The sequence below is a fragment of the Pimephales promelas genome, chromosome 10 (assembly GCF_988280905.1).
Source record: "Pimephales promelas chromosome 10, fPimPro1.hap1.1, whole genome shotgun sequence".
In the NCBI taxonomy this organism is placed as follows: domain Eukaryota; kingdom Metazoa; phylum Chordata; class Actinopteri; order Cypriniformes; family Leuciscidae; genus Pimephales; species Pimephales promelas.
In genome coordinates this window covers 12,910,048-12,936,437 of record NC_142778.1, presented here as the reverse complement: position 1 = coordinate 12,936,437, position 26,390 = coordinate 12,910,048, and the positions used below count along the sequence as shown (strand labels likewise).

Genomic DNA, 26,390 nt, shown 5'->3' with positions numbered 1-26,390 from the left:
TCTCCAAGCGGTCTGTCCTGTCTTCCACCACCGGAGTAGGATGCTTGGATGACACAGTAGATTTTGGCCTAGTACTCATAGCCGATCCATCTCTAGGGGGCGCTGTACCACTGCCTTGATTATCCATCTTGAATCCCCGAGTGCTGCTCAGACACTGTTTACCCGGAAACCGCTGCCACCAAATGTTAAGGGTAGTCGTGAATGAATGGTCATGAGCAGATGTAGCACTCAGGAGAAGTTAGATGAGTTTGCATAGATGGGATTTTATTTATCCATAATTAAGGCCAATGAAAAGCAAAAAAAAAAAAAATTAACAAAAAAAAAAAAATACTTTTGAATAAACAAAGTAAATTGACATGAGAGTCAAAATAAATACATTTATAAAAAAAAAAAAAAAAAAAAAAAACTTTTACAACAGTTCAAACATTGACCTTAACACAAGTCAGTATATTAGAGCAAGGACAGACTTATGTCCTTTCACCCCACGCTCCCTTACAGAATGAAAATACTAGCCTTTATAGACCTGAGTTCACCCATGGAATTGGAACATACCAACACATGATTATGATACAGGGGTGACTCAGATGACAACAGCATAAATGCTTAAAAACAGCATGAAATACAACCTCTATAAAACTAGAAAATTACAGAATATTATTTCTACAGTTTCAGCTGACAATTGGCAAGCAAAAAGTCACATTAACAGCTACGAATTAATTAAACTCAAACTCCGGGTAATTTTTCTCTTGACCCGGAAGTCATAGCGTCATTTAAACCCCACAATAGCGGCACATTTTCCTTTACTCAAACAAACCAGAGACGCGAGTACAACAAAGATGGTATGTGAACACAATGTTTCTCTTAAACTAAATAAACAGATACCTATTGAAAACATGTATTGTGTGATTATTGTAACTGCATATAACTGTGATGTAGATGACATAATTTTCTTGAAAACAGCAAGATATGTATTGATGGAAGTAGCTATAGCATTTAAATCACCGCAGTATTAGCTGTTAAAGATGTGCACACCAAAAGCTACGGGATATATGAGTTTTTGTTATGAAAGGCTAGATTAACCGCTAATTTATGACAGAATAAAGATTAACAAAAACTTTAACGTGCTAGACAAACATTCGGATCACATTTACACACAGTCTTTGTGTAGCAGTTCCGCATCACAATCCGTACACGAAAACTCGCTTCCGGGCACGTAAAAACGTCAGAGCAACCCTTAACGGATTAGACCAATGAACTTTTGATACGTCATTTACTGGGGGAAGGTCTTATCTTTGTTTCTATAGCTTTGATTGGTTTATTTTTGGCCTATGAAATGCTCATAAATGGCGATTTGCTGAGGCGGCGCTGGGTGGGGAACTATGTTACGCGTCACAAGATTCCGTACAGTCATTGTTGGGAGCGTAACATGAAACCGTACAACGGGGATAAACAACGTTTATGGACACCCTGCCTCATCGTGCAGTAGTTAGATTTCATTATGACACAATTTACTTCACATTTGACTCTTTGGGTGACTTTAAAGTCCTTAGCTGCTATCGCTGATCTGCAAAATATTGTTCATTACGGAAAATGGCGCGTTCGGTCACCGCAGGTCGTTTCCAAGACCTTGTGAACATAGTTTTTAAACTGCCGTTTAAAATGGGATTTTATTAACTTTATAAGACACATTTTAGGTTAAAAATGTTCAACACCAATAACCATTACGTTTAACTTCAATACTATTTACCACATGACCAAAACTTCATTCATTTCATTTGCTGACTCTCTTCCCTCCTTCACCGGTATCTATGCGAGATCCCTGCCCACCTACATTTTTAAATGTCACTCAGGTGTCATTGTACTTATCGCTAAAATGTCGTCTTCAAAGGGCGTGGACTTCGACAATGTGTGAAGAAAATCAAAGATGACAACACACATTTTCCAAAGGTATATAAAACTTTAGTTGACCTGGAAGTGATTAATTGTACATTTGATTCAAAGGGTCACTGTACGGATTCATGTTACGGAAGCGTCGCTGTACGGATTGTGATGCGGAACTGCTACAAGGATAGGCAGCGTATCGCTGCCGTGACGATAGCTATGCGCCCCGTCACAGTGTGTTTGTTTTTATTTATGTTGTATTATAAATACCAGGGGCGCAACTACCCAGTTTCAGAGGGGTATGCAACAACAATTTTAGCACCCACCCCCCCCCCCAAAAAAAAGGAAAAATAAATGTAATGTAAGTGTGTGTAATAAGTGAGTAGTAAGAAATGAGAGCTAACAGAAAAAAATAAGTGCAAAATTGTCGTTTATTAACACAATTAAACTATACCTACTCCACCTTGATGAACCCCCCTAAGAAAACTATAAGCTCCATTGGAACAGCAATACCAGTGTTTCTCACAGGATTTTTGGTAAAACTGTGGTAGATGGACCTCTGTTTCTGTAGGGGGGTTCGGGGGCATGCTCCCCCGTAAGAAAATTTTGTGTTCTGTAACGTTAAATTCAGCAGTCTGGTGCACTTTGAGAGTTCAAAATTAAAAGCTCCAACCCATATTCAGGGTGCAATTTAAACAAAGAAAAATTTGAACCTCTTTTACTTAGTGTCTGTCTACATTACACTACCACATAATAATAGTTATAATATTAATCCCATGATAGTAATAGCCATAAAGGCTATTGTAAAACAAATACACAGAAAAATAAAGGAAACTTTCATAATTAGTTTTGCACTCATTTCTATACTTGAAAGATATAAGCGCATAATGACATGTTTCATGGGCCAGTGTGTCAGAAAAAAAAAAAACTAAAGCTGACTTTTTTTGACCAATGCATTACACCAGCACAGCGCCGCCAATTGACCTTTCGCCGGCCCCTCCTACAAAATGGCCATTGTCCAATCACACATCATAGCAACCGTTACTGTGTGAGCTGTTCCGTCAAACAGTAAGCGGTGCGCCCACGGCGTTTGTAAATCGGACACATGATACCCCGAGAGATTGTCTGGAGAAGTTGTGTTTTTTCCCTTTCCAAAGCCCAAAACACAACGCGAGCGGTGCCTAAGATGTATTAAACAGTGTGGACGCCCCAATTCCAGTTAAATGTGTCGAACATGGTTAACTCGTCTCGCGTGCAGCGTGCATGCGACTGAGATTAGTCAAAGAAGCACGGAGAAAGCAGATCAAGAGGATCCACAAAGGACTTACTGTACATTTTCTAAAGGGTTGTTGTTAACATACCATGATATTCTCTGGGAAAAATGAGCAGCAGTCAGCTAAGTTAGCAGTGCAGCACCGTAGACTACAGTTTAGAGGACGTTCGCAACGGGGAAAGCATGAAGCTTACATGACAACATCAGTTCATATATCAATATCGTAGCGAATAGAAATAACCTTAAATAACGTATGGTTCTCTGCCTCTTTCCGTCTCTTATGCATAACGTTAGTTACTTTTTAAACACGAAAATCGCATTCAGCATGAGCATGACACGCAATCGGTTGGTAATGAACAACCTGCTTGTTAAAGCGAACGTGTACTCCTGTATCGGAGGCAAAATGAATAAATATGCAGCGCAAGTTATATATTTCGAACTCCAAACAATTAGCTGATTTATAAATTTAGATTTATAAAATCTTCAAGGCTGTGCTGGTTGCATTTGAGGTAACTTAGCATGGTCATGGGGTTTTTCTGATTTTTCTTGAGACTGGTAAGCATTAGCATCAATAGTAGTCGTGTCTCATTCATTTCTTAATTTTATATTTGGAATAAATCCCTCCACCGCATACCGTAACCCCTTTTGCTTCGATCTTGCTTGATATCGCGGAGGTATTGCTCCAAAAAAGGTCACTGACACGCACGGGAATACCCTTTGCCGTCATGGCAATCTGTCGCGCTGCCCGTGTTTGACCATTTGTTTGACGGAGGTAGCAGCAGTAACTAAGGGGGGCGGGGCTCGGCGAAAGGCTAATTAAGCAAAAAACAAACAAATGGGCCGCCGATGTATGAGTTTTGTGGGCCGTTAAGACAAATAAATTAAAAAAGGATGAAATTGGCTGAAAAGCACGTCGGCCCAGCGGGAATCTCCCGGTAGTCCCGATGGCCACAGATATAGATAGCCTACATGCCTGGATGTCACATTTTAAATCCTACCTGTTGGCTTTCAGCAATGCATGCAGTTATTTAGCTGCTGTCGCATCAATTGACATGCCATCTCCTTTTCTCTCTTTCTTTTTCTATTTTTATCCCCACAGCATTTTGTTTTATCCATCTTTTTCGACGACAACTCACTACTTGTACCTGCTCGCTCAGCGCTCACGGCGCCCCCGCCCGCTCGCGATATTACCCGCCCCCCTTCTCCATGAGGGCGCCTACTCTAGCCTGGCTGTTAGTCCTCTAAAATTTTATATAACATTGAAGGAATGCAGAAATGATTTAGAAACGCACAACGGCAGCTACATATAGAAATACAATATAGCCAATATTAGGGATGTGAATTTCTGCCAAAAATGGCATTCGAAAATCGAGGAGCAAAGGTCGATTATCGTTCGAAAATCGAAAAAAAAAAAAAAAAAACGCACACTCACAATGACAGAAAGGGAGGCTAATTCCATCTTTGGCGATTTATTAATTGAACAAGTGACATGTTTTCGTCATTTTTTTAACATAGAAGATTAATTGGAAGAAGAAAAAACTAAAAGCACAATAAACGATTTTGCATCGACAAACCAGATGCTCGTTAGATCAAAAAAATAATATCATGCAATAATGTTTTTATGCGAACCTGTAACTGGCAACAGCTTATAATTTTTAAACAAATTCGTTTCGATGAAGATAAACTATGCATAGCATAACGCTTATGTCATTATGGCTTATGCCTGAGGAGGATGAAGCTGCCGGGTGCTTTGATCTCAGGTGGCTATGCATCGTCGTTGTAGACTGGTGGTATGCCAGCTTTGCTTGGCATAATTTACACTCAACTTTATCATTGCTAATTTTTTTAAACGAGGTCCACACGGAGCTTTTTGGTTGTTGCATGGTTGGTCGCAGAGTTAACGGCCACGAGGTTTCGACAGTGCTCTTCTTCTGTTGTTTGTTTACACTATGTTCAAAATGCTGGTATCCTAGATCGCGCAGTAGGGGGTTTCATGCATGTTAGTGACACCTTGTGTCCCTAACAGGAAAATACTTTGCTCCGCGATCTGTGACAGTAGGCGCTGCGTCAATTATGTTAAATACACATTGGAATTATTGCACGAAAATATAACGATATTCGAAAAAGCTATTTTATGATCGAATTTCGAACGCATTTCGACTATTCGACCATTCGAAGATCGTGACTCATCCCTAGCCAATATATATAATTTTTTTTTTTTTACCATCGCTTTCGCACCCCCGTTGTGCTGCGCCCCTATGCGCCGCATATAGCGCATACCCACTTTTTGCGCCACTGATAATTACACTGGGTCACCAACTAAGGACAGATTGAAATCACTGCAAATTAACACATCCTTCTTGACTCGTCAACCGATGGTATTTAAGAAGCCTTTAACATTATTTGCTCAACATTAAATCTGTAACATAGCCAACATTCAGAATTGTGTCGCCAGGGAAATTTCCGCATTGATTAGTCTCACAACACACAGTCTCCTTAAGCTCTTCTGTAGATTTTGATCTTTATAAGTTATGATCAGTGTTGTGCAAGTTACTTCCAAACTGTAATACATTAGGTATTACTTGTTACTGTTATTTAAAAGTAATTCATTACCTTACAATATTACTGTCTCAGAATTGTAATGCGTTACATTACTCATGTATTACTTTTGAGTTACTTTCACCAAAATAACTACAGAAGTAGAACTTAACTTTGGGGCTTCTAACGATATGCAATATGAAACCGAAATCGCGATTCGCCACATCCACGAACCTACAGAATCGCGACACACCTCTTCCAACTCCCAGCGTTATTCTCCTTACCACCATATCCAATGCTACCTTATCTTAAAATTAGGCTATTAGTATTATTTGAAGTTAACATTATAAAATACGTAGACCTACACCACAAAACTAGTTGAGGATAAATTATTTAAAATTGGAGAAGTCCAGCATTTGCATTTGCAGTCAAAACTTGAAATAAAAATTCTCAGAAAATACATGTATTGAAACGTATATAGGCTACTTCCTTAAAGGACTCCAGACATTAGACAAATATCAGTCTATGTTTTATTTTTAATATTAGGGAAAAGACACACATTCATGCGTGACAAAAAAAATAGGAGTGCGAAGCAGAGGAGGTCGTGCAAAAAGGGTCCGAGGAAGTAGAGGCAGAGGACAGAGTGGTCAAAGTGCAGAGCAAGGAGCACTTCTTGGACAAGAGGACCTGCGTCGAGTTTTGCATCTTCAAGCTCAAACAAGGGCATGTGAATACGTATGATCTGGATACGCGCAAGTGGGCAGGTCCTGTGTGGCAAAAGGGTGGTTGCCATGGTTTGCGAGAGAGTGACAGTCGCCTAAGCCAATCCTTTTTTTTTGTCTTGGTTGGAAATAATAAGCTGTTTAGTGCAGATTAAAGGGTCACTTCACCCATTTGCATTAAGCTTTGTATCTTTAGAAACCCAGTCATATTTTTTAATGGTCATGGTTTATTCCCTTATTTTTCCCTGAGATGGGAGAAATAAGGATTTAAGTGTTTTATTTCCTGCTTATCGTGACGTAAAAATCATCATTTTGCGTCACGATAAGCAGGAAGTCACATTTCATTGAAATGTCAATAGACTACAATGATTAGCTCATTATTATTCAAGGGTGTGGCACCCACTCACCCACAGGCCTATTACAGATCAGTGGGTGGGACTTCACTTGCAGAAACTGAAATCAATATCCGCCATCTTGTTTGGAAGCTAAGCTAACAAGCCCTGTGGAGATATGAAGTTATGATAATGATGGAAGAAACTAAACATGATATGGAAGAAGAGGGTTTTGAAAGTCTGCTGCTCGAATCCGATGTTTTCATGGCTCTCTTTACGAGCTGCAGTATAGTTTAGAGCAGCTGAGGCTGATGGAGGAGCAGGAGACGCCTGGCTGCCGGTCGAGACGCCCGGACTGGGTCGAGCTCGGTGGCCTGCTGTTGCCTGTACTCTCGCTGCGTGCTAAGGCCTACGGACACAGAGTCCGTCTGCTGCAGAGAATTTCAACGATGGCAATTTCTCCTGGAGGAAATCTCTGAATCAGACGAGCACACGGACGTTTGTGTTGTGATAGTTTCGCCTTCAGAACATCCAGGTATCATGCAGTAATTCACCATACAGAAATAAATACAAACGCGGAGTCATTCACTAACGTTAATGTGTTTACAAATGTAACGTGAACGGGGTTTGATGTTGTGGGAAGAAAGAGGCATGAACCGGCAAACATTTAAACATTTTAATAGTAAAATGAACAAATACAAAACGAAAGTAAGCCAGCGTTACACACAACAGAAACAAAACATAAAATCAGGCCTGTTTCTCTCTCGATCTGCCGTCGTCGCTCCCCATTTTATGCATTCGCTCCTTCTATTCGTGAGAGACGCACCGGCGTGGGCCTTACAGGTTTCTTTCATTATCACTCACGCCACCGGCCTCGCGCAGCGCGCCGTCCTCTTACATCCCTCGCCCTCGATCGTCCTGCTCGCCACAGCCAACTAACTAGACATTTTGTTTGAAATGAATTTCAAACTCTTAATCTCAAACAGCTAATCTTAGCGTTGTAGACAGAAGAGTGTGTTTGCGCTGTTCTGGTGGGTGGGTTAGTGGGTGTGGCTTGCGGAGCTGTGCAATGTTGGGGAATTCTGGGAACTGTCGTTTTTTAACACAAAGGCGCCCCTTGGTTATTTTCTGTCTTTTCTCGGTCAAGAGGGCACCAAATTAAAAAATGATTTTACATTTCGACTACATATATGATCCACTTTCAATAAAGATTAATGTTGCAATGGGTGAAATGCTCCTTTAAACGGCCTAGAGTCACTCGATTTTTATACTCTTTTCATCAGAGTACTTACATTTTAATTATGCATTGATATATATAGAAAGTTTAAACAAATTTGGAAAATTTTTTTTTTTTATAAAATTACCTACAAGACCTTTAATGCAGATTGTATGTCGTTCTGACTACTTTGAGGAAAGATTAAGCATGGATCAAGATTTGTTTTACCAACTTTAATGACATCAGTCATTCACGCTAGAGCTCGAGAGACACACGCTCACTGTAGACTAATCACAACAGACTGGTCTGTAAGGCCAATCAGAGAAGAGTACCTCACGGAAAGGAGGGATTTAGAGAGATTGATTCATTTGACGACTCGTTTGAGAATCATTGAAAATGTGGTAATGTGCAAATGTTTATTATGAGGAAATGAAACAAGGAAATTAGGATTTGTTTTACCTTTGATGCTTGTAAACCTGTTGTGGAAGACTCCAAAACAACATTAGGAATCTTTAAAATACCATAATAGGGGCACTTACAGTACTTAAACCCTATACAGCACATTATACAGGAACAGTTTCTCACCTTGCAAACTCGTGCCACTTCATACTGTAAGTCTGTGATAGTATGGTTTTTGGACTCCAAAACTTCCTAAACAAAAATAAGTCACAACATCTCGGTTAGTAACGGAACCTCGGTTCCCTGAGATGAGGGAACGAGTATTGCGTAAGGCTAGTTTACACTATGGGAAAATTCCTTGAAGCCAAATTTTTAAAATGCAGTGCAGCTGCACAGCAGACACAGATAAGCGACTAGCGCGGTCATTGGCTGTGATGATGAACCTATGGTGTCACAGCCTGCCAGAATGGCCGTGGCTTATTTTTTTATAAGCACCCATTCAGCCTAGGTATTCAGGTTTACGACTGAAGTGATCACCTGATCAAGCACTGTGGCACGGCGGGTTACGCTATACTTGTTCCCTCATGTCAGGGAACCGAGGTTACGTTAGTAACAGAGACGTTCCCTTTCGAGAGGTCTCTCGTATTGCATAAGGCTAGCTTACACTATGGGAACCACCTTCAAAATGCCATGTGTGCTTAAACTTTGCTCCATACCCAAGGCAAGATGCCTGAGGCCCATAGAAGAGTAAAGTTATAATCCTAAATAATCCAGTCCCTTGACAAGCTTAATTTAGGGAACCAAGGAATGGGCCAAAACAGGGCCCATACATACATACAAGTGATGTGCTGGTCGGCTTTTTTTCCAAACTGCGGGTCCCCCTTTTATGAAATTATTTGCCCCAACCCGCCCCGCACCACTGTATCTATTTTTACATCCTGCCCCGCCCCGTGACCATTAAATAGACACTAGGCATTGTAATGTAAAAGAAAACAGACTTTATTTCAGCCTGAAAGTGCTTGTAAAACTGGCAACAACAGTCAATAATGAATAAATCAGGTCAAAAATAATAAAATAAAAATAAAATAATGCTAAACATTTTTAAACATTTACAAAGCAGCGTTTGTATTAATCTAATAGGCTAAACATTTTTTTATTTCAGATTTAGGCCAACAGTTTACAGTCTGCTACATAACCGCTAAAATTTTGTTTTATTTAACACAAGGAAATGTTCATTTAACGTTTTTACATTCACTGTACAAAAAAGAATGGCATCCACTGTACCGGGGTTTAATCTACTTCGCCTAGACTCCAGCACCCGGCCAGCACAGCTGAATGTGCGCTCGCTTAATGCGTTTGTGGCCGGGATATAGGGAATCATTTTTGACACCTTGGCAAGCACAGAAAGGGCAATTGACTGCGACTGCCAGAAACTTAGTATGTCCTCTCTATCTCAGAAGAACTGGGCCTCAATGTAGCAATGAACCTCATCTCTCTCGGCAACTTCTTCACTATCATCCACCCACTCACTAATCTCATCTCTTTTTCTTTTGACTCGCTCGGCTTTGTCAACTAAAAATAAAATATAACAATATTTAACCTTTTAAACATACATTAGACCACTGTAGCTAAAAGTTTAAACGCAAGACCCTGGCTAATAGGCCTATCTATTTGCTGGTGCTACTAGTAGTCACTCACCTCTACACTACAGTGCCGGATTTTTTCAGGTATGTCACAAGGCTTTTGCACTTTGTAATGACATCACTCATGTCCCGCATGTATGTTGGCGTGTTCTCTTTTACATCAAATGTGTGTTTGAGAACGATGTTAATGACATGGGCTGTGCACGGAATCCACTTGTAGCTGCGAAGGGCAGCTTTTATGTTTGCGCCCTGGTAACTTACAAACAATACTTTCGATATGTGAGCAGGTTCAATGCCAAAGTCACGCAGATCCTTAATAATTTGCTCGTGGATGTTGTGCGCTGTCTTTTTCAGAGTAGAGTCAAATTCAGCTGTGCTTATGACACGGCTCTCCAATTTCTAGTCGTCATTAATGAAGTGACCAGTAAACGCTGTGTATGCTCGTTTGCTGAACTCATCGGTCCACATGTCAGTGGTAATAGCTATGCCACTATCCAGAGCTTTATTTATCCTGTTTGAGAGGATTTTTTTTTCCTTCTTGCGTGGTCGCTTTGGCTCTGTTGCAACAGTTTGCTTGTGAGGGAGTACACTGCTGTCATCCACACGTCCGTAACATGAACCAATGTTAATTAGACACTGGGCTACAGAATGAAATCCATCTCCAGATATTATGTCGAAGGGCCGCAGATCTCGACAGCACAATTCAACACAAGCGGCTGTGACCTCGGACTTGACATGTGCTGGTACTTTACTTTTAAGGAAAGCAGTAATATTTTGAGACGTTCCACTGTCCTCCTTTTTCTTGGACCCCCCACAAATATGTCTGGACAAGTTGGAAGTGCCCGTTTTGTGGCTCTCATGTTTCAACATGACATCATGACTTTTGCGTAAACATACATGCCACTTTCGAGTCAAGTGGCGTGTTATCTCTACGCATTTTGAGCTATCCGCGCGTTTCTCAATTCAATCGGCTGATGGAGTTTTGGTTTCTTGCCACTGTTGCCTTGCTTTTGGCTTGCTTAGTTGGGGACATTTTAATATTCAACAATATTATTGATCTGTGTTGTATTACTTTCATGTTATCACTGTGAGGCTGCTTTGATACAATCTGTATTGTAAAAAGTGCTATATAAATAAATGTGACTTGACTTGACTTGTGTCTGAGCCACTTCGCCATAGGTTCGTGCAGTTGCCGTAGCACAGCCAATGACCGCGCTAGTTGCTCATCTGTGTCTGCTGTGCAGGTGCACTGCATTTTAAAAATTTGGCTTCGATATTCTCGAGAAATGGAGTTTTCCCATAGCGTAAGCTAGCCTCATGCAATACGAGAGACCTCTCAAAAGGAAACTATAGAGACACATTAACAAACAGTTCTGTAGCCCTGATTTATTTATTTCTAAATCAGTAATATATAACTGGAATTGTGGAGGTCCTTTGCATATGCTTATACTATATAACTAGATACTATAGGGCTGTCACCGACTAGAGATTTTTCTAGTTGACTGGTAGTCATTTAACTAGTCTCATGTTTATGATATTCATTTAATTACTTGTGTGTATAAAATATATATTGTTGGAGGGGGGGGGGGGGGGGGTCAGGGCTAAGAAGAATTTTAACATTACTAACATTGTTCTAGATAATTGAGAAATACTAAATCAAAATATTGAAGATTTAAAATATATATTAAGCGCTCAAGTGCATAACACTTGCGTTGCACACTGGGAAAAGTAATGATTATGAATGTGTCGGAAAAAACAGCAAGGAAACTTAATGAACATTTGAATAATTAATTGGTAAATTAGTGTTTTCTGAGTCAGGGTCAGCTGCAAAGATGAAGCTTAATCGCCATCTCTGCAGTACAGTGGACAGTGCCAATAGAGAAAAATGCAAGTTTCAAACAGATTACAATTAAATTATCAGAGAACATTTGATTTTGAATTTGAATTGGTTCATTTAAAAGTATACATTTCAAGCATATAGAATATGTCTGTGAGGCAACTATATGCTTGTATGAGGCTACATTTACATGAATGCATTTTCGTTTTAAAACACATACGTTTTGTTATATTTACACCTGCCATCCACACTATTCCGCAGTTTCGAAAACTGAGACTTTTGCAACACTGTAGACCCAGTTTAGTTTGAAAACTCTGGGAATTTTTAGGAAATTTGGCATTCAATTCCATCTATATGCCGACGACACCCAACTTTATCTGTCCTCGAAACCTTCCACTAAACCCCAATAAGTACAGAACTCGGCTGCCCGAATCATCAGCAGAACTCCTCTAGCTGAACACATTACTCCCATACTACAACACTTGCACTGGCTCCCGGTAAAATATCGTATTAATTTTAAAATTATTTTTCTTACTTTCAAAGCACTCAATAACCTTGCCCCATTCATATTTATTGGACCTTCTTCATATCTATACTCTTTCTCGGACTTTAAGTTCGTCTTCTTCACTCACTCTTGTTCTCCCTCTCCTCGCACTACTCCTATGCGGTCCCGAGCTTTTAGTTTTGCAGCTCCTTATTTATGGAACCTGCTGCCACAGGATGTGCGAAACAGTGAAAGTATTCATGTTTTTAAATCTCGCCTTGACCCATCTTTTTTAGCAGGCTTTTATGTGATTATTTTTATATTTTACTTGTATCCAATATTCTAATTATGAGTATTTGATTATTGATGATTGTTTTATTGTGTCTGTAAGGTGTCCTTAAGTGTCATGTAAGGCGACTATAAATAAAATGTATTGTTATTATTATTACTTCACCACTTCCTGTGGAGTTTTTTTTTTTCTGGAACTGACTAATTAAAATTTGGTCGGCTAAGCCTCTTCTTGTCGACTACCATTTAATCAGCTATTAGGGGACAGCCCTACTATATATACACTCATAAATGTACCTCCAGTTTATGGGTGACCACACTCAGGATAGTAGGGTCCAGGTTGGAAACAGACAGCACTTCACTGAGCTGGGCTTCCTTCTTTTCCAGCGTGTCATTGAGTGCACTCAGTTTGCACTCCAGCAGCAGGTTTTTAAAGCCACTTTTCTGCTGAACCTCCAGGATGGTTTTAGTGAACTTCATGTACAATTCATCTCGCTCCAACTGAACCTGCACAACAATCAAACAATCTCTAGCTCTTACACATGCAGCAGTCCTAATGAATCAGTATGAACAGATAAAAACTTTAAGAGACAACTGTTATTCAGTATATTAATGTTGTAAAAAAATACAATAAAAACAAAAAATACAATTAATAATTACTTGGCTGATATGTATTACAGTGTGTACACCAAACAGAGATTCTTTTTATGCCATGGCAGACTGTTATCAAGATTAAGAGGAAACCTGGTTTTCCCCCTTATACACATATATCATAACACCATTAAGGCTAATAGTTTAGTGTTTTAAAGGTCTGATGCTGTTCCTCCAATCACCTTAGTAAATCTCTGCTCCAACACTTTATGCTCCCACTTAAGCTCCTTCAATTCTCTGTCAAATATTTTGAGACGAGCTCTCGTTCTCTGACAGCAGAAGACAAAGAACAAGATTTATATACATTACTAAAATTAATTAAAACTTTTGTTATAATTAACATTTAACATTATGCCACAGTTCAGTGTCAGTACAATCCACTAGAATTACTAAATCTACTAAGACCCTTAACATACGGTTAGAGCACTCTTGTCCTTCTCATAGTTGTCAAGCTGTTTCTGAAGCTCTGCGACTTCGTCTTTGGCCTTTTGTGGAGACTCCCTAAGCTCCTTATTCTGCTCAAGTACTTCTGCCATCTCTTTATTTCTTTTCTCCTCCTTCCTTTTCATTTCCTTTAACTCTTCCTGCACACATTCCACCAGAAGAAAAATTAAATAAGAACTGACAAATAATCACTTCCTGTACCTCAGCTGGTAGCATGAGACCAAGAAACAAACATACTTACATACATACACTGCAGTATTATACTTTTTTATAGCTTGATTGCAACATACATAAATATAGATTTAATAATTGTGAAGATGCAATGATTACTATGAATAAATTTACTAAAAACAATCTATGAGAGACACTAAGTTATTTGATTTATAATTAATACAGAGAAAACAAATGTATGTGTATGTGTTCACGTGTGCGTTTTCACCTTGAGTGAAGTGATAAAGTCCAGATTTTTGTAGACTATGTCATTGAAGTAGTTTCTGATGTCTTTGAAAGCTTTCTCATGATTCTTCATAAGCATGTTGATGTGACTGTTCTTTCGCTCCTCTATCTCATGAATATCCGTCTTGCGTCTTAGTTCTTCCTCCTGACGCAGCTTTTGCATCCTTTTCTCATATTTGGATCCAATTTCTGTGACAACATTTTCATGTTAAATCATTAAAGCAAGCCTTCACTGGCTCTAAAACTTCACATTCCATTCCATTTTATTATGTATTTAACAAAGGATATTTGTTATTCATCAACAAATTACTTCATAATGTGAAAGTGAAAAAATCCATAAATTGTATTGAATTAAAAAAAAAAATAAATAAATAAAAAATAAAGACAATAAAAGTATTTAAGGGTTACTTTTTATTTTTATTTTTACATCAATCAACCATGAAGACCAAAGAAGCAGATCTGAAACAAAGTCCTTCAAACAAATGAGCCAATGATGACAAATAACTTGCAGGGCACTGAATATTATCTACAGTAGAGAAAATCATCAATGAAATTAAATTTACCAATGTGAAGCTTCAAAATAGAGTGTTCAGACACAAAAGTCTTTGGTATTAACAAATAAATAAATAAAGAAAGAAAACAAATAAATCTCTGTATATACCTTATGCATCAGAGAAAAAAGAGCATAGCCATCTTAGAATTTTGAACTTCCAATTTTGCAGTAGCCATAGATATTTCTATAGCATTGCTGTCGAAGAGTAATCAGCCGGTGAAGTGTATACACTTATTGTAGAAATAACGTATATACATAAGGGTGACAAGCAGGATTTTTGTAGCCACTAATTTCTTTGTCAAAGGTTACAGACTGTCATAAAACCTGGGTACTATGATGCATGCTATGAATACTGCACTGTAATCATTTAATACTTCTGCATAATACTTACTCACTTATAATTTATAGTTGCATTTATAAGATATAATAAATGCAAATGATTGCTGAATCATATATTAAATAAATAAGTGATTTGAATAAACAAATCTATTATTAAATTATGACAGTTGTGTTTCTGATCACTAGTCACACTAAAAACTTAAAACACTCTGCGTTAATATCATTTATCAATATAATTTGCATTTACACAGTTGAGGCTCCTAACTCCTAAAAGGATATCCGAATGAATAGTGTTCATAAATATAAAATCATATTCCATATTTTAAAGCATCAATCTGATGCATTTTGAGATGCATTTTTTGCCAACCTGGGGAGAGCTGGAGAAACTTAACTTCAGCCATGAGTCAAAAATATTATGGCCTCCTTAGCGTTAGCCAATAATTTCAACGATTCAATTCATCAAGCTTAAGCTATGTCAACTGAGCTCCTGGGTAACTTGGATATAGCCTACCAGAAAAGTATTGCCCTGCTTAGTTGGGGCTATTTAATATTTAATATTTAATATTTAATATTTAACAATATTATTGATCTGTGTTGTACTACTTTCATATTATCACTGTGAAGCTGCTTTGATACAATCTTTTGATACACATAAATAAATGTGACTTGACTATCGACCGATACCAACGCAGTTTAAAAAAAAAAAAAATCAAGTAAAATTTCTATAACTGTGAGTTGAACTGATAATCACTCTTTTGTGTGACAAAAACAATCTACTTAGACAACTTCCTTATAAAGAAAAACAACAACAACAAAAAAAAAATGATGATAACCTATGACAAAAATTATATTAAAAACTAGATTAGTGGGTAACTCAGTAAAATTTTATAAATGAGAACATTGGAAAAAAAATAGTGGGGAACAAATAAGAGACAATAAGTGTAGCACTAAATCTGGTAAAACGTTACACATTGCTCTTTGTATTGTTATAAAATACATTCATGAAAAACAAGATAAAAATCAAAAAGATCAATTATTTTATAGTCTACTGTTAAATTAAGAAAATATATATAGCACAAATGTATAGCACAGCTGTTTAATGAGGCAGCAACATATGATAGATAGGACAGAACAGAACAAAAAATACTATTAATAATCTTTCATTGCGCAAAAATATTATGATATGATTATGAAAGACTCTTTTGAGTGCTGCTGCACACAGCGCTTGCGCGCATTCAGAGCGCTGAATGATGCGCTCGAGGCAACACGAGTCACAGCGCGCAGCTCTTTGAGTAAGTTACGCATTGAAAAGTTCAAAGCACAAAGGAAATACATATCTATGCTTAGTGTATTATACAATATCTATCAATGCAATAGTTTATTGAGCCTTTTCTTTTAACAGTTTTAAATTTCAGTCACTGTGCACGTGAAGAGAACAATGATAGTGCTCTCCAGTGTTGTGATCTAGAGACACACGGTAAAGGAACATGATTGAGGTACTAACTTACAGCAAGATAGTCCATTTCTGCGAAACCATAGAGCTTCATCTACAGATCAAGAATAATAATATTAACATATAATTAACTTGGAGAGAGTTTCATTGTTGCCGAACGCGATGCGCTGTAGGCTGTTTGAATGCTGAATGACTGACAACGCGCTGTGCTGTTTGAATGCTGAATGGAGAATGAATGACGACGTGCTGTTTGTTTGAACGCAGAATGGAGAATTAATGACAGCCGCAGCGTAGGGAAAAGTTTACGTGAACTTGAATTTAATGACTTAAATATTAATTTCTATCTCACATTATACTATACAGTAGTATGGCTTCATATATATTATACCCCCCCTCCCTCCCTCCAAACACATTTTCTCATCGAATCTACACAATTCATGTTGGTCACCTATTTTGGTTTCAAAATGACGAATTTCGCCGAAAGGTGAGTGATTTTCATGTCTGAAAAGCTGTTCCAGTTGGGGTTAATGACCATTGAAAAACAGGTGATCAACTGGATCTCACAACTCCGAAAACATCAGATACTTTTTTCAAGTAGGCGTTATCTTTATAAATAAACCACAGATTTGAGCTTTAAACAACTACATTCTTGCCTGAAAAACTCTTAAAATTACATTTCATGACACAATAACAGTAGTATTTTGATATTACATGGTTTTTTTCTTCTGCTATTGACTCTGGTTGGTGCGAGATGCATTCTGGAATACTTGGCTGTCTCGAGTCCGCACAAGTCACCTCTCTACAGTGGTGGAGGAAGTACTGAATCTCAGTACTTAAGTAAAAGTACAAATAACCAGATAAATATTTACTTTAGTAAAAGTAGAAGTAACACAATGACAACCATACTTAAGTAAAAAGTACCTGATTTTAAATGTACTTTAAGTATTAAAAGTAAAAGTAGCTACTTGGATAACAATTGATTCTCTTAATGACTATTTTCTAATGATTAATAAAACGTTTAATTCTAACTCATTCAACCTAATACTCCTATGTTCAATAATGATGGAAAAAAATTGTTGTCACCATTTCTGAAACAAGCTTGCAATTGACCCTTCGCTAAGCCCCGCCCTCCCTAGTTACTGTTGCTACGCCTGTCAAGCTTTCGCGGCTGGCCCATCTATTATAGTGTGGATGCACCCGGTGTCAGACATTCCCAATGAGATAATTAGTAATTTTCGGCGAACAAGTGAAATATCTGAGAGAGCAAGACAAAGGGGACTACAGTATGCATTTGAGGGATATATTCACGACATTATATGCAACCGATTAGAGAATAATTTCTTAAAAATTGAAGTTAAAGCCTAGTCCCAGCGCAAGCAGCAGCGCCTCATACGCTGATCGTTCAAATGGAAAACACAAATTGAGGAATAGCTATGTTCATACACAGCAGGATATGTGAAAATAATCTTAATAATTATAAATTATTAATTAACAGCTTATCAATAAATCTTGTGGAATAACACTAATACCGGGAGAGCCGTGATCGGATTGGGTTAAGGCCAGGATAAAGTTAGTAGGACGTCGATTAACAAAATCCTGAAATATATTTTAAAGTATGTCAGTGAGCCTTTGTCTTGTCTCTTTAATCGTTTTATTTTACGTTATATGATTATGACCAAAGAACCGTCAATATTTCCAAGCAATAGGTGATTTTGTTAAGGATTTCGACATTTACCAGAATGGGTCTCGCACATAGATGCTAGATCACGCCAACCATTTCTCCCCTTGGCTTTTAGATTTTCTGGAATGAAAATAATTCCTCTCCCCCGTCCAAACTTTTAGTATACCGGTATCAGATTTGCACAATCCATACGCACAATGCTTCAGCATGTTTCCCTCGTTCGAAAGCTTGCCAGACCTCCCGCGCATAGTTACGGTTGCTAAGACACGATTGGCCAGTGGCGGTTTTCGGGCGTGGCTTAGCGAAGGGTCAATTAGGCAATATAAACCATGCTTACTATATAACTATGTTTGGCAGTAAACGCGATTAATTTATGATGTAATGGGCTTTATGCACAGCTGCACTACTTCCTGAACTTAAGCCAGCTCCTTGTTTCCTGTCTTCCATTATTGGGCAAAATTGATTAATTCAGGTGTGTCTGATTATTGTTGCCATGACTACTGAGGTCAAGCACACCTGAATTAATCAATGTGTCCAATAATGGCAGACAGGAAACAAGGAGCTGGCTGAAATTCAGGAAGTAGTGAAGCTGTGCATAAAGCCAATTCTGAACCTCTTGGCTTGCCATTATTCTAACCAAACGTATATTACACACGGTTTGTTTCCTATGCACGTAAAAACAAATTTTCGCGTATGAATTGCACGATAAACACACTGCGTGCGAGACGCATTTAGTTGATGTATCTATGGCAACCAAACGTCACTGGTGAGACAAATGTGCAACGAACGGACGGTTAGATTACGTTTTGGCAGGGGAAAAACTGATCAGAAAATGTAATGAAAATGTAACAGAAGTTGTAGAAATGTAGTGGAGTAGAAAGTATAATAATTGCTGCAAAATGTAACGAAGTAAAAGTAAAAAGTATGCACTATTTATTCTACTTAAGTAAAGTAAAGATACGTGAAAAATGTACTTAAGTAAAGTAACAAAGTATTTGTACTTCGTTACATTCCACCACTGCCTCTCAATGCATCCTCGGTAAACGGGGCGGATCAAGAACTCATCCGGGGATTTGAACTAGACTTGGCTAGATCTGAACTTTGAATTGGAACAGTACTTGGGCAGCGACTAATAAAGTTCGAAAAGTCCAAAAGAACACAATTACAGACAATTATTATCTTGTGAAAACGTCTGGAAAAAAACACACATGCACATGATTTGTCCGATATCATCCCCCATACTCTCTCACTATTCCCTACACTGTTCCATTAATCCACTTGAAGGAGTGGATGAAAAATATGAGAGAATTAAGACATGAGACCCAATACCCACACTTGCGGTCTTGGCTACTTAAGAGCACATGCATGTAACATGAAGTAAGCGTGTAAGAGGCATAATAAATACCTAAACAAAAAAAAAAACAAAAAAAACAAACAAAAAATAAACAAATAAATAAACAAAAGCTTAGTGCCATTATCACACACTAAATCCACTACATCTCTGAACTTAAGTCCTGAAGGTTGAGAGGCGGGGCCTACATGGATTGAACTTGTTGATCCATCGAATCCCATACATAGGCCCTTTTACACCTGGTATTAAGAAGCATTTTTGTCAATCCGATCACAAGAGGACAATGCTAAATACAGGTGTATGTGACCATTTCCATAGTCGAAAATGCATTCGATCGGCTTGCTTTTGCAATTCATTCATGTGGTCGAATACATTCGAACAGACACAAAAGGCCGCCTACTGACATGGTGAAACATTTGTGCTTTTATTATTTCATCCTCTTATACTTTAAAAAAAAAATAATAATCTGCAATTGATTAACTAGAGGAAAATCTGCCCTCGCTCTACTCGTTTCCGACCTGCTCGTTCAGTGTGTGCACAACTGTTTACTCCCACTGATAATCCCACATTGCGCAGCAGTGAACCACACAGATGCGCCATGCGGCTGATATTTCACAGACAAAGGTAAAGCAACTCTTTTTTTTTCTCACATAATTGTTCTGACTTTGGTAGTAGCTTTGTAAAGAGCCCAAAGACATGTGGGAAATATATATATAAGGGGGAGGTAAAAAAAAATCGATTTACTTATGAATCGCGATTCTACCTTCTACCGATAACTATTTTCTAAAATGTTACACTTCTTTAACTTTGCAGTAGTACTTAAAGTTATTGACACGTTAGGGTGTTATTAATAACAACCTACAGCGTAATGGCACCTTGTGTAGTGTCATTACAATTATTCTACTGCTCCCGATTGCGGCGGAGCCTGCACTATCCCAAATCGTGAATATTTCAAACAGGTTTGACATTTACAACTCTTGATCGGGCTGCCTCTGATGTTATACCTGTGTCAGCAAACGAGAGTGAGCAAGCTTCACCAACCGGATGTTGCGTATTGAGAATAGAGAAAGAAGACCACCCATATTTTTTTTCCTTTGTTTTACTTCCTGTAAAACAAAACTCACACCAGAAGAACCAGCTGACGACATTGATCGTCCTCCATTTCTTCTCAGGTCACTGATCTCGTAAGTCTCAGTGAGACCTCCTCTCACTGTGAAAATTTTACTACAATTGACAGATGTGTGGTCTCACGGTCCAGATGAATCTTCTAGTGTGTGCATTCTGAGGAGTATAATGCTAAAAATCAGTTGACATGCCCTTATGTCTGTGGTCTCCCACAGTTTTAAAATAGTTTAAGATTTGAAAATTGTGTAGTGTGTCGCAGGCCTTAGGAGAAAATTAAAATAAATCTAGTGCAGGATCTAGCAAAAATCTTATTGTAATTAAACCAGAAAATCTAAATATCAGTGAACAAAAACAATTTCTAAAGCTAGGTCTTCTAAACATTAGATCGCTCACAAGGCGGTTATTGTAAATGAAATGGTCACAGATAATAATTTCGATGTTCTGTGCCTTACTGAAACCTGGCTTAAACCAAATGAGTATTTCGGTCTAAACGAATCTACTCCGCCAGGATACTATTATAAACATGAGCCTCGCCTGATCGGTCGTGGCGGCGGTGTTGCAACAATCTATAAAGATATTTTTAATATTACTCAGAAAACAGGTCACAGGTTTAATTCATTTGAAGTACTTGTGCTAAATGTTACGCTCTTAGATGTAAGAAGGAAATCCATATTATCTCTAGCCCTGGCTACTGTATATAGACCTCTAGGGCCATATGCTGAATTCCTAAAAGAGTTCGCAGACTTTCTCTCGGATCTATTGGTGAATGTCGATAAAGCAATAATTGCTGGAGATTTTAACATACACGTAGATAATACAAATGATGCTTTAGGGGCTGCGTTTACAGACTTATTAAACTCCTTTGGGGTCAAACAAAACGTCCGTGGTCCCACTCATCATCTAAATCATACACTAGATTTAATTATATCATATGGAACAATTCCAACTGATATAGATATTATACCACAAAGCGATGATGTCACTGATCATTACATGGTGACTTGCATAATACGTACTGCTGAAATATGTCATGTTGCGCCACGTTATAGACCAGGCAGAACAATCCTTCCAACCACTATAGATGGATTCTCAAATAGCTTACCTGATCTATCTAAGCTGCTAAGTGAACCCAAACAAACAGATGAATTAGAGGAAATGACTAGCAGTTTAAGCACCATTCTTACTAGTACATTAGATATTGTTGCACCAATTAGATTAAAAAAGGTTAGAGAGAAAACTAAAGCACCATGGTACAACAGTGCTACGCATGCTATCAAGAGAGAAACTCGCAACTTAGAGCGTAAATGGAAACTAACTAATTTAGAGGTCTTTAGAATCGTGTGGAAAGACAGTATGTCACGTTATAAAAAGACACTAAAAACAGCCAGAGCTGAGCATCTCCGCAAACTAATCGAAAATAACCAAAATAATCCAAGGTTTTTATTTAACATCGTGGCTAGGCTAACAAATAAACAGACATCACCAGAGCAAAATATACCATTACAGTTTAGTAGTAATGATTTTATGAATTACTTCAATGAGAAAATAGAAAGCATTCCGAAACACAATTATAAATGTACAATCCTCTATGGTGTCTTATGATTCAGCTTCAATTATGGCCCCTCTAGAACAACTAAACCGCTTTACAACGATAGGACAGGAGGAGCTAAACAAACTTATCATTGCATCTAAACCAACAACTTGTTTATTAGATCTAATACCCACTAAACTACTGAAAGAACTATTACCTGTAGTGGAAGAGCCTCTCCTCAATATTATTAACTCGTCTTTATCTTTAGGTCATGTTCCAAAAATATTCAAGCTGGCAGTAATAAAACCTCTCATTAAGAAACCGCAATTAGATACAAATAACTTGGCAAATTACAGACCCATTTCAAATCTTTCATTTATGTCCAAAATACTAGAAAAAGTTGTGTCCGCTCATTTGTGCTCTTTTTTGCAAGAAAATGATATCTATGAAAAATTCCAGTCAGGATTCAGACCGCATCATAGTACAGAAACTGCGCTAGTTAAAATTACAAATGATTTAATGATTTAAATGATGAGCTTCTGACCAAGGCTGTATCTCAATACTAGTCCTACTTGATCTTAGCGCTGCGTTCGACACTATAGATCATAAAATACTCTTGGATCGACTACAAAACTACACTGGTGTTCAGGGACAGGCATTAAGCTGGTTTAGATTGTACTTATCGGACCGTTATCATTTTGTCTGTTTAAACGGGAAAAAATCAAAGATAACATCAGTAGACTATGGAGTACCGCAAAGATCGGTTTTAGGCCCTCTGCTATTCTCAATATATATGCTGCCACTTGGTAATATTATAAGAAAACATGGAATTAATTTCCACTGTTACGCTGACGACACTCAATTATATATTTCATCACGACCAGATGAAAACACTAACTCATCTAAAATGACAGAGTGTCTCAAAGATATAAAATGCTGGATGACGCGTAATTTCCTGCTATTAAATTCAGATAAAACGGAGGTATTACTTATTGGTCCAAAAAACTACTCACAAAAACTCTTACAATACAACTTTAATATAGACGGATGTCCTGTTACTTCATCCACTACAGTAAAAGACCTGGGTGTTATACTAGACCGCAACTTGTCTTTCGAAAATCATATTTCATATGTTACAAGAACAGCCTTTTTCCACCTTAGAAACATTGCTAAGCTACGTAACATGCTATCTATTTCTGATGCAGAAAAATTAGTTCACACATTCATGACCTCGAGACTAGATTACTGTAATGCTTTATTAGCTGGTTGTCCTGCATCCTCAATAAACAAGCTACAGTTAGTACAAAATGCAGCTGCTAGAGTTCTTACTAGGTCAAGAAAATATGATCATATAACACCGATTTTATCATCTCTACACTGGTTACCTATTAAGTTCCGCATCAACTACAAAATACTGCTACTAACCTATAAAGCCCTAAATGGTTTAGCTCCTATGTACTTAACGGACCTTCTTTCGCCCTACAATCCACCGCGTTCCTTAAGATCACTAAATTCAAGGCTTCTGGTCATTCCTAGGATATCGAAGTCCAGTAAAGGAGGGAGGGCGTTCTCGCATTTAGCTCCAAAACTCTGGAATGGCCTTCCCGATACGGTCCGAGCCTCTGACTCGCTCACACAATTTAAAACTAGATTAAAGACGCTTCTCTTTAGTCAAGCATTCACATAATGCTTACCTTTTAGTCCTCTGTTATGCCATACGGAACCGTTTGCCACTGAAACTGCTTAACGCACCAGTGGGGCTCGACAGCCTTTTAGACAAACGGGTCGGCGCGTATGGTTGGGTTGCGGTTGGGTTGCGGAGAGTTCAGGTTACGGAGAGTTTGTGAGTTATAACGGAAATCATTATGAACATCAGCTATGCTAATTATTTCCCATCTGCCTTTCTGCTGTTATCTCGGGACGCTTGTCCCGAGAAAAATGGCGTTCGTCAGGTCCAGTTTTGTGTCCAGCCTCTCACGGGGATTTCGGATGCCCCAACGCCTGTGATGAGACGACTCAACGCCTTTGAAGAGACGACTCAACGCCTGCGATATGTTATGGCGCCGTTTTATTCATAAACAATATTTATATTTAATATTTATATTTAAACAATATGAATGTAAGCCAGAGGAGAACTGGCCCCCGACTGAGCCTGGGTTCTCCCAAGGTTTTCTCTCCATCCAATCTGATGGAGTTTGGTTCCTTGCCACTGTCGCCTTGCTTTTGGCTTGCTTTGAGCTTGCTCAGTTGGGGTTATTTAGTGTTTAGCAATGTTGTTGATCCTGTGTTGTGCTACTTTCATGTTATCAGTGTGAAGCTGCTTTGATACAATCTGTATTGTGAAAAGCGCTATATACTGTAAATAAATGTGACTTGACTTGACTTGTTCGATCTAGTTAACCCAGAATTAGACTCTGAGATCAGACCTCAGGTCGCAACGCTAGCCACTGAAATCACACAGTCCAGCTTAGGAACTGAATGCTTCGAGCGCTTCTCAAAGTGGACTTCTGTGTTAAGAGCACTTGCGGTCTTGATTCACATGACCCAGTGTTTCAGACAAACTGACAAAGACAACACATGCAGAGGGTGGCATACCTGTAAGAAAGCAATCACGGCAGAGAACCTGGAAAAAGCAAAGAAACTACTGATCAAGAACATGCAGCAAGAAAGATATCCTATTGAATGCAGGAACATTCAGAGTAAGGTAGACATTCCAAAACAGAGCAGCATTGCAAAGTTGTGTCCAGTGGTTGACAGTTTTGGACTTCTCAGAGTGGGCGGACGCATCACTCAATCTGTCCTTGAGATAAACCGCACCAATCCCCTCATCATCCCAGTTCGGCACCACTTAACGACTCTCCTTGTACGCCACCATCACGAGCAGGTAAAACACCAGGGCAGACACTTCACTGAGGGGGCCATAAGGGACCCCTGGACTGTGGCTGGTAGGTGGAAAGAGATCTATCAGAGGCACTCTGTCCCAATGTGTCACCTGTAGAAGACTGCGTGGCAAGCAAGAGCATCAGCTGATGGCAGATCTGCCTGCAGACCGGCTGCAAGCTGCCCCACCGTTCACGTACGTTGGCTTGGACGTGTTTGGCCCATGGGATGTCATCAGCCGTCGGCCAAGAGGTGGACTAGCAAACAGCAAAAGGTGGGCAGTAATGTTCACCTGTCTGTGTGTGCGTGCTGTACACATTGAAGTGATAGAGACACTGAGTGCATCTAGTTTTATAAATGCTCTACGGAGATTTTTCAGCATCAGAGGTCCTGCCGCACAGATTAGGTCTGACAGAGGCACGAACTTTACTGGTGCATCAAAAGAATTGAATCTGGAAGATGACGCAGACATGCAACATTATCTACAAGACCAACAATGCACGTGGATTTTCAACCCCCCACATGCCTCGCATCTGGGAGGGGCCTGGGAGCGACTTATCGGGGTGGCCTGTCGCATCCTAGACTCCATGTTCCTGCAGCAATGCTTCTCTTCATTGACGCACGAGGTCCTCGTCACACTCATGGCAGCGGTTTGTGCAATCAGGAATTCGAGGCCCCTGCTGCCTGTGTCCACTGACCCTGAGAACCCTCTCATACTCACCCCCTCCATGCTTCTGACACAAAAGACTCCGTTGTCGCCTCCGCCTGACTTTGGCAAAGCAGAGATCATCCGTCACCAATGGAAGCTGGTACAACATCTCGCAGAGACATTTTGGCACAAATGGCAACGTGAATATCTGAGCACTCTGCAAAATCGTGCCAAGTGGCAGGACAAAAAGCCTAACTTGCAGGAAGGAGACGTCATCTTGATGAAAGACAATGCAGTGCCAAGAAACCACTGGCCAATGGCAGTGGTCATCAAAACTTTTCCCAGCAGAGATAATGTTGTCAGGACTGTAGATGTCAGAGTGATTCGCCACGGCATTCCTAAAGTGTTTAAAAGACCAGTAACGGAACTTGTCTTACTTTTCTCCCCTAAACAAGATGTTACTTGTGTTTAGGTTAAATGTGTGCATTTAAAAGGTATTAGATGTGATATCCTTAAGATACCAGGCAGGGAGTGTGTTGGTCTTAATGATCACTCATTCATTTTGTGTTTCTTTAGTTATTTACGGTACGTTAACGCCATCTAGTGGACACTGTTGGTAATGGCAGGTTTGGGGTATTGTTTTCATGTCGTATTCTCGTTTGTA

At 38.9% G+C, this 26,390-nt stretch overlaps 1 protein-coding gene across 3 annotated transcripts in view; it reads right to left on the bottom strand.

Annotated features, from left to right (window-relative positions):
- The window catches only part of drc4 (dynein regulatory complex subunit 4), a 155,752-nt gene that overhangs the window by 45,423 nt on the left and 83,939 nt on the right, over positions 1–26,390 (bottom strand). Inside the window, exons 6-10 of one of the 3 annotated variants that reach the window (XM_039681661.2) lie at positions 14,148–14,353; positions 13,681–13,848; positions 13,447–13,533; positions 12,911–13,120; positions 8,548–8,613 (exon numbers count right to left, since the gene is read on the bottom strand). In XM_039681661.2, coding sequence (XP_039537595.2) covers positions 8,548–8,613; positions 12,911–13,120; positions 13,447–13,533; positions 13,681–13,848; positions 14,148–14,353 — 737 coding nt within the window. The remainder of the gene's footprint in view (positions 1–8,547; positions 8,614–12,910; positions 13,121–13,446; positions 13,534–13,680; positions 13,849–14,147; positions 14,354–26,390) is intronic. The other 2 variants (XM_039681662.2, XM_039681663.2) reach the window with 2 other exon arrangements.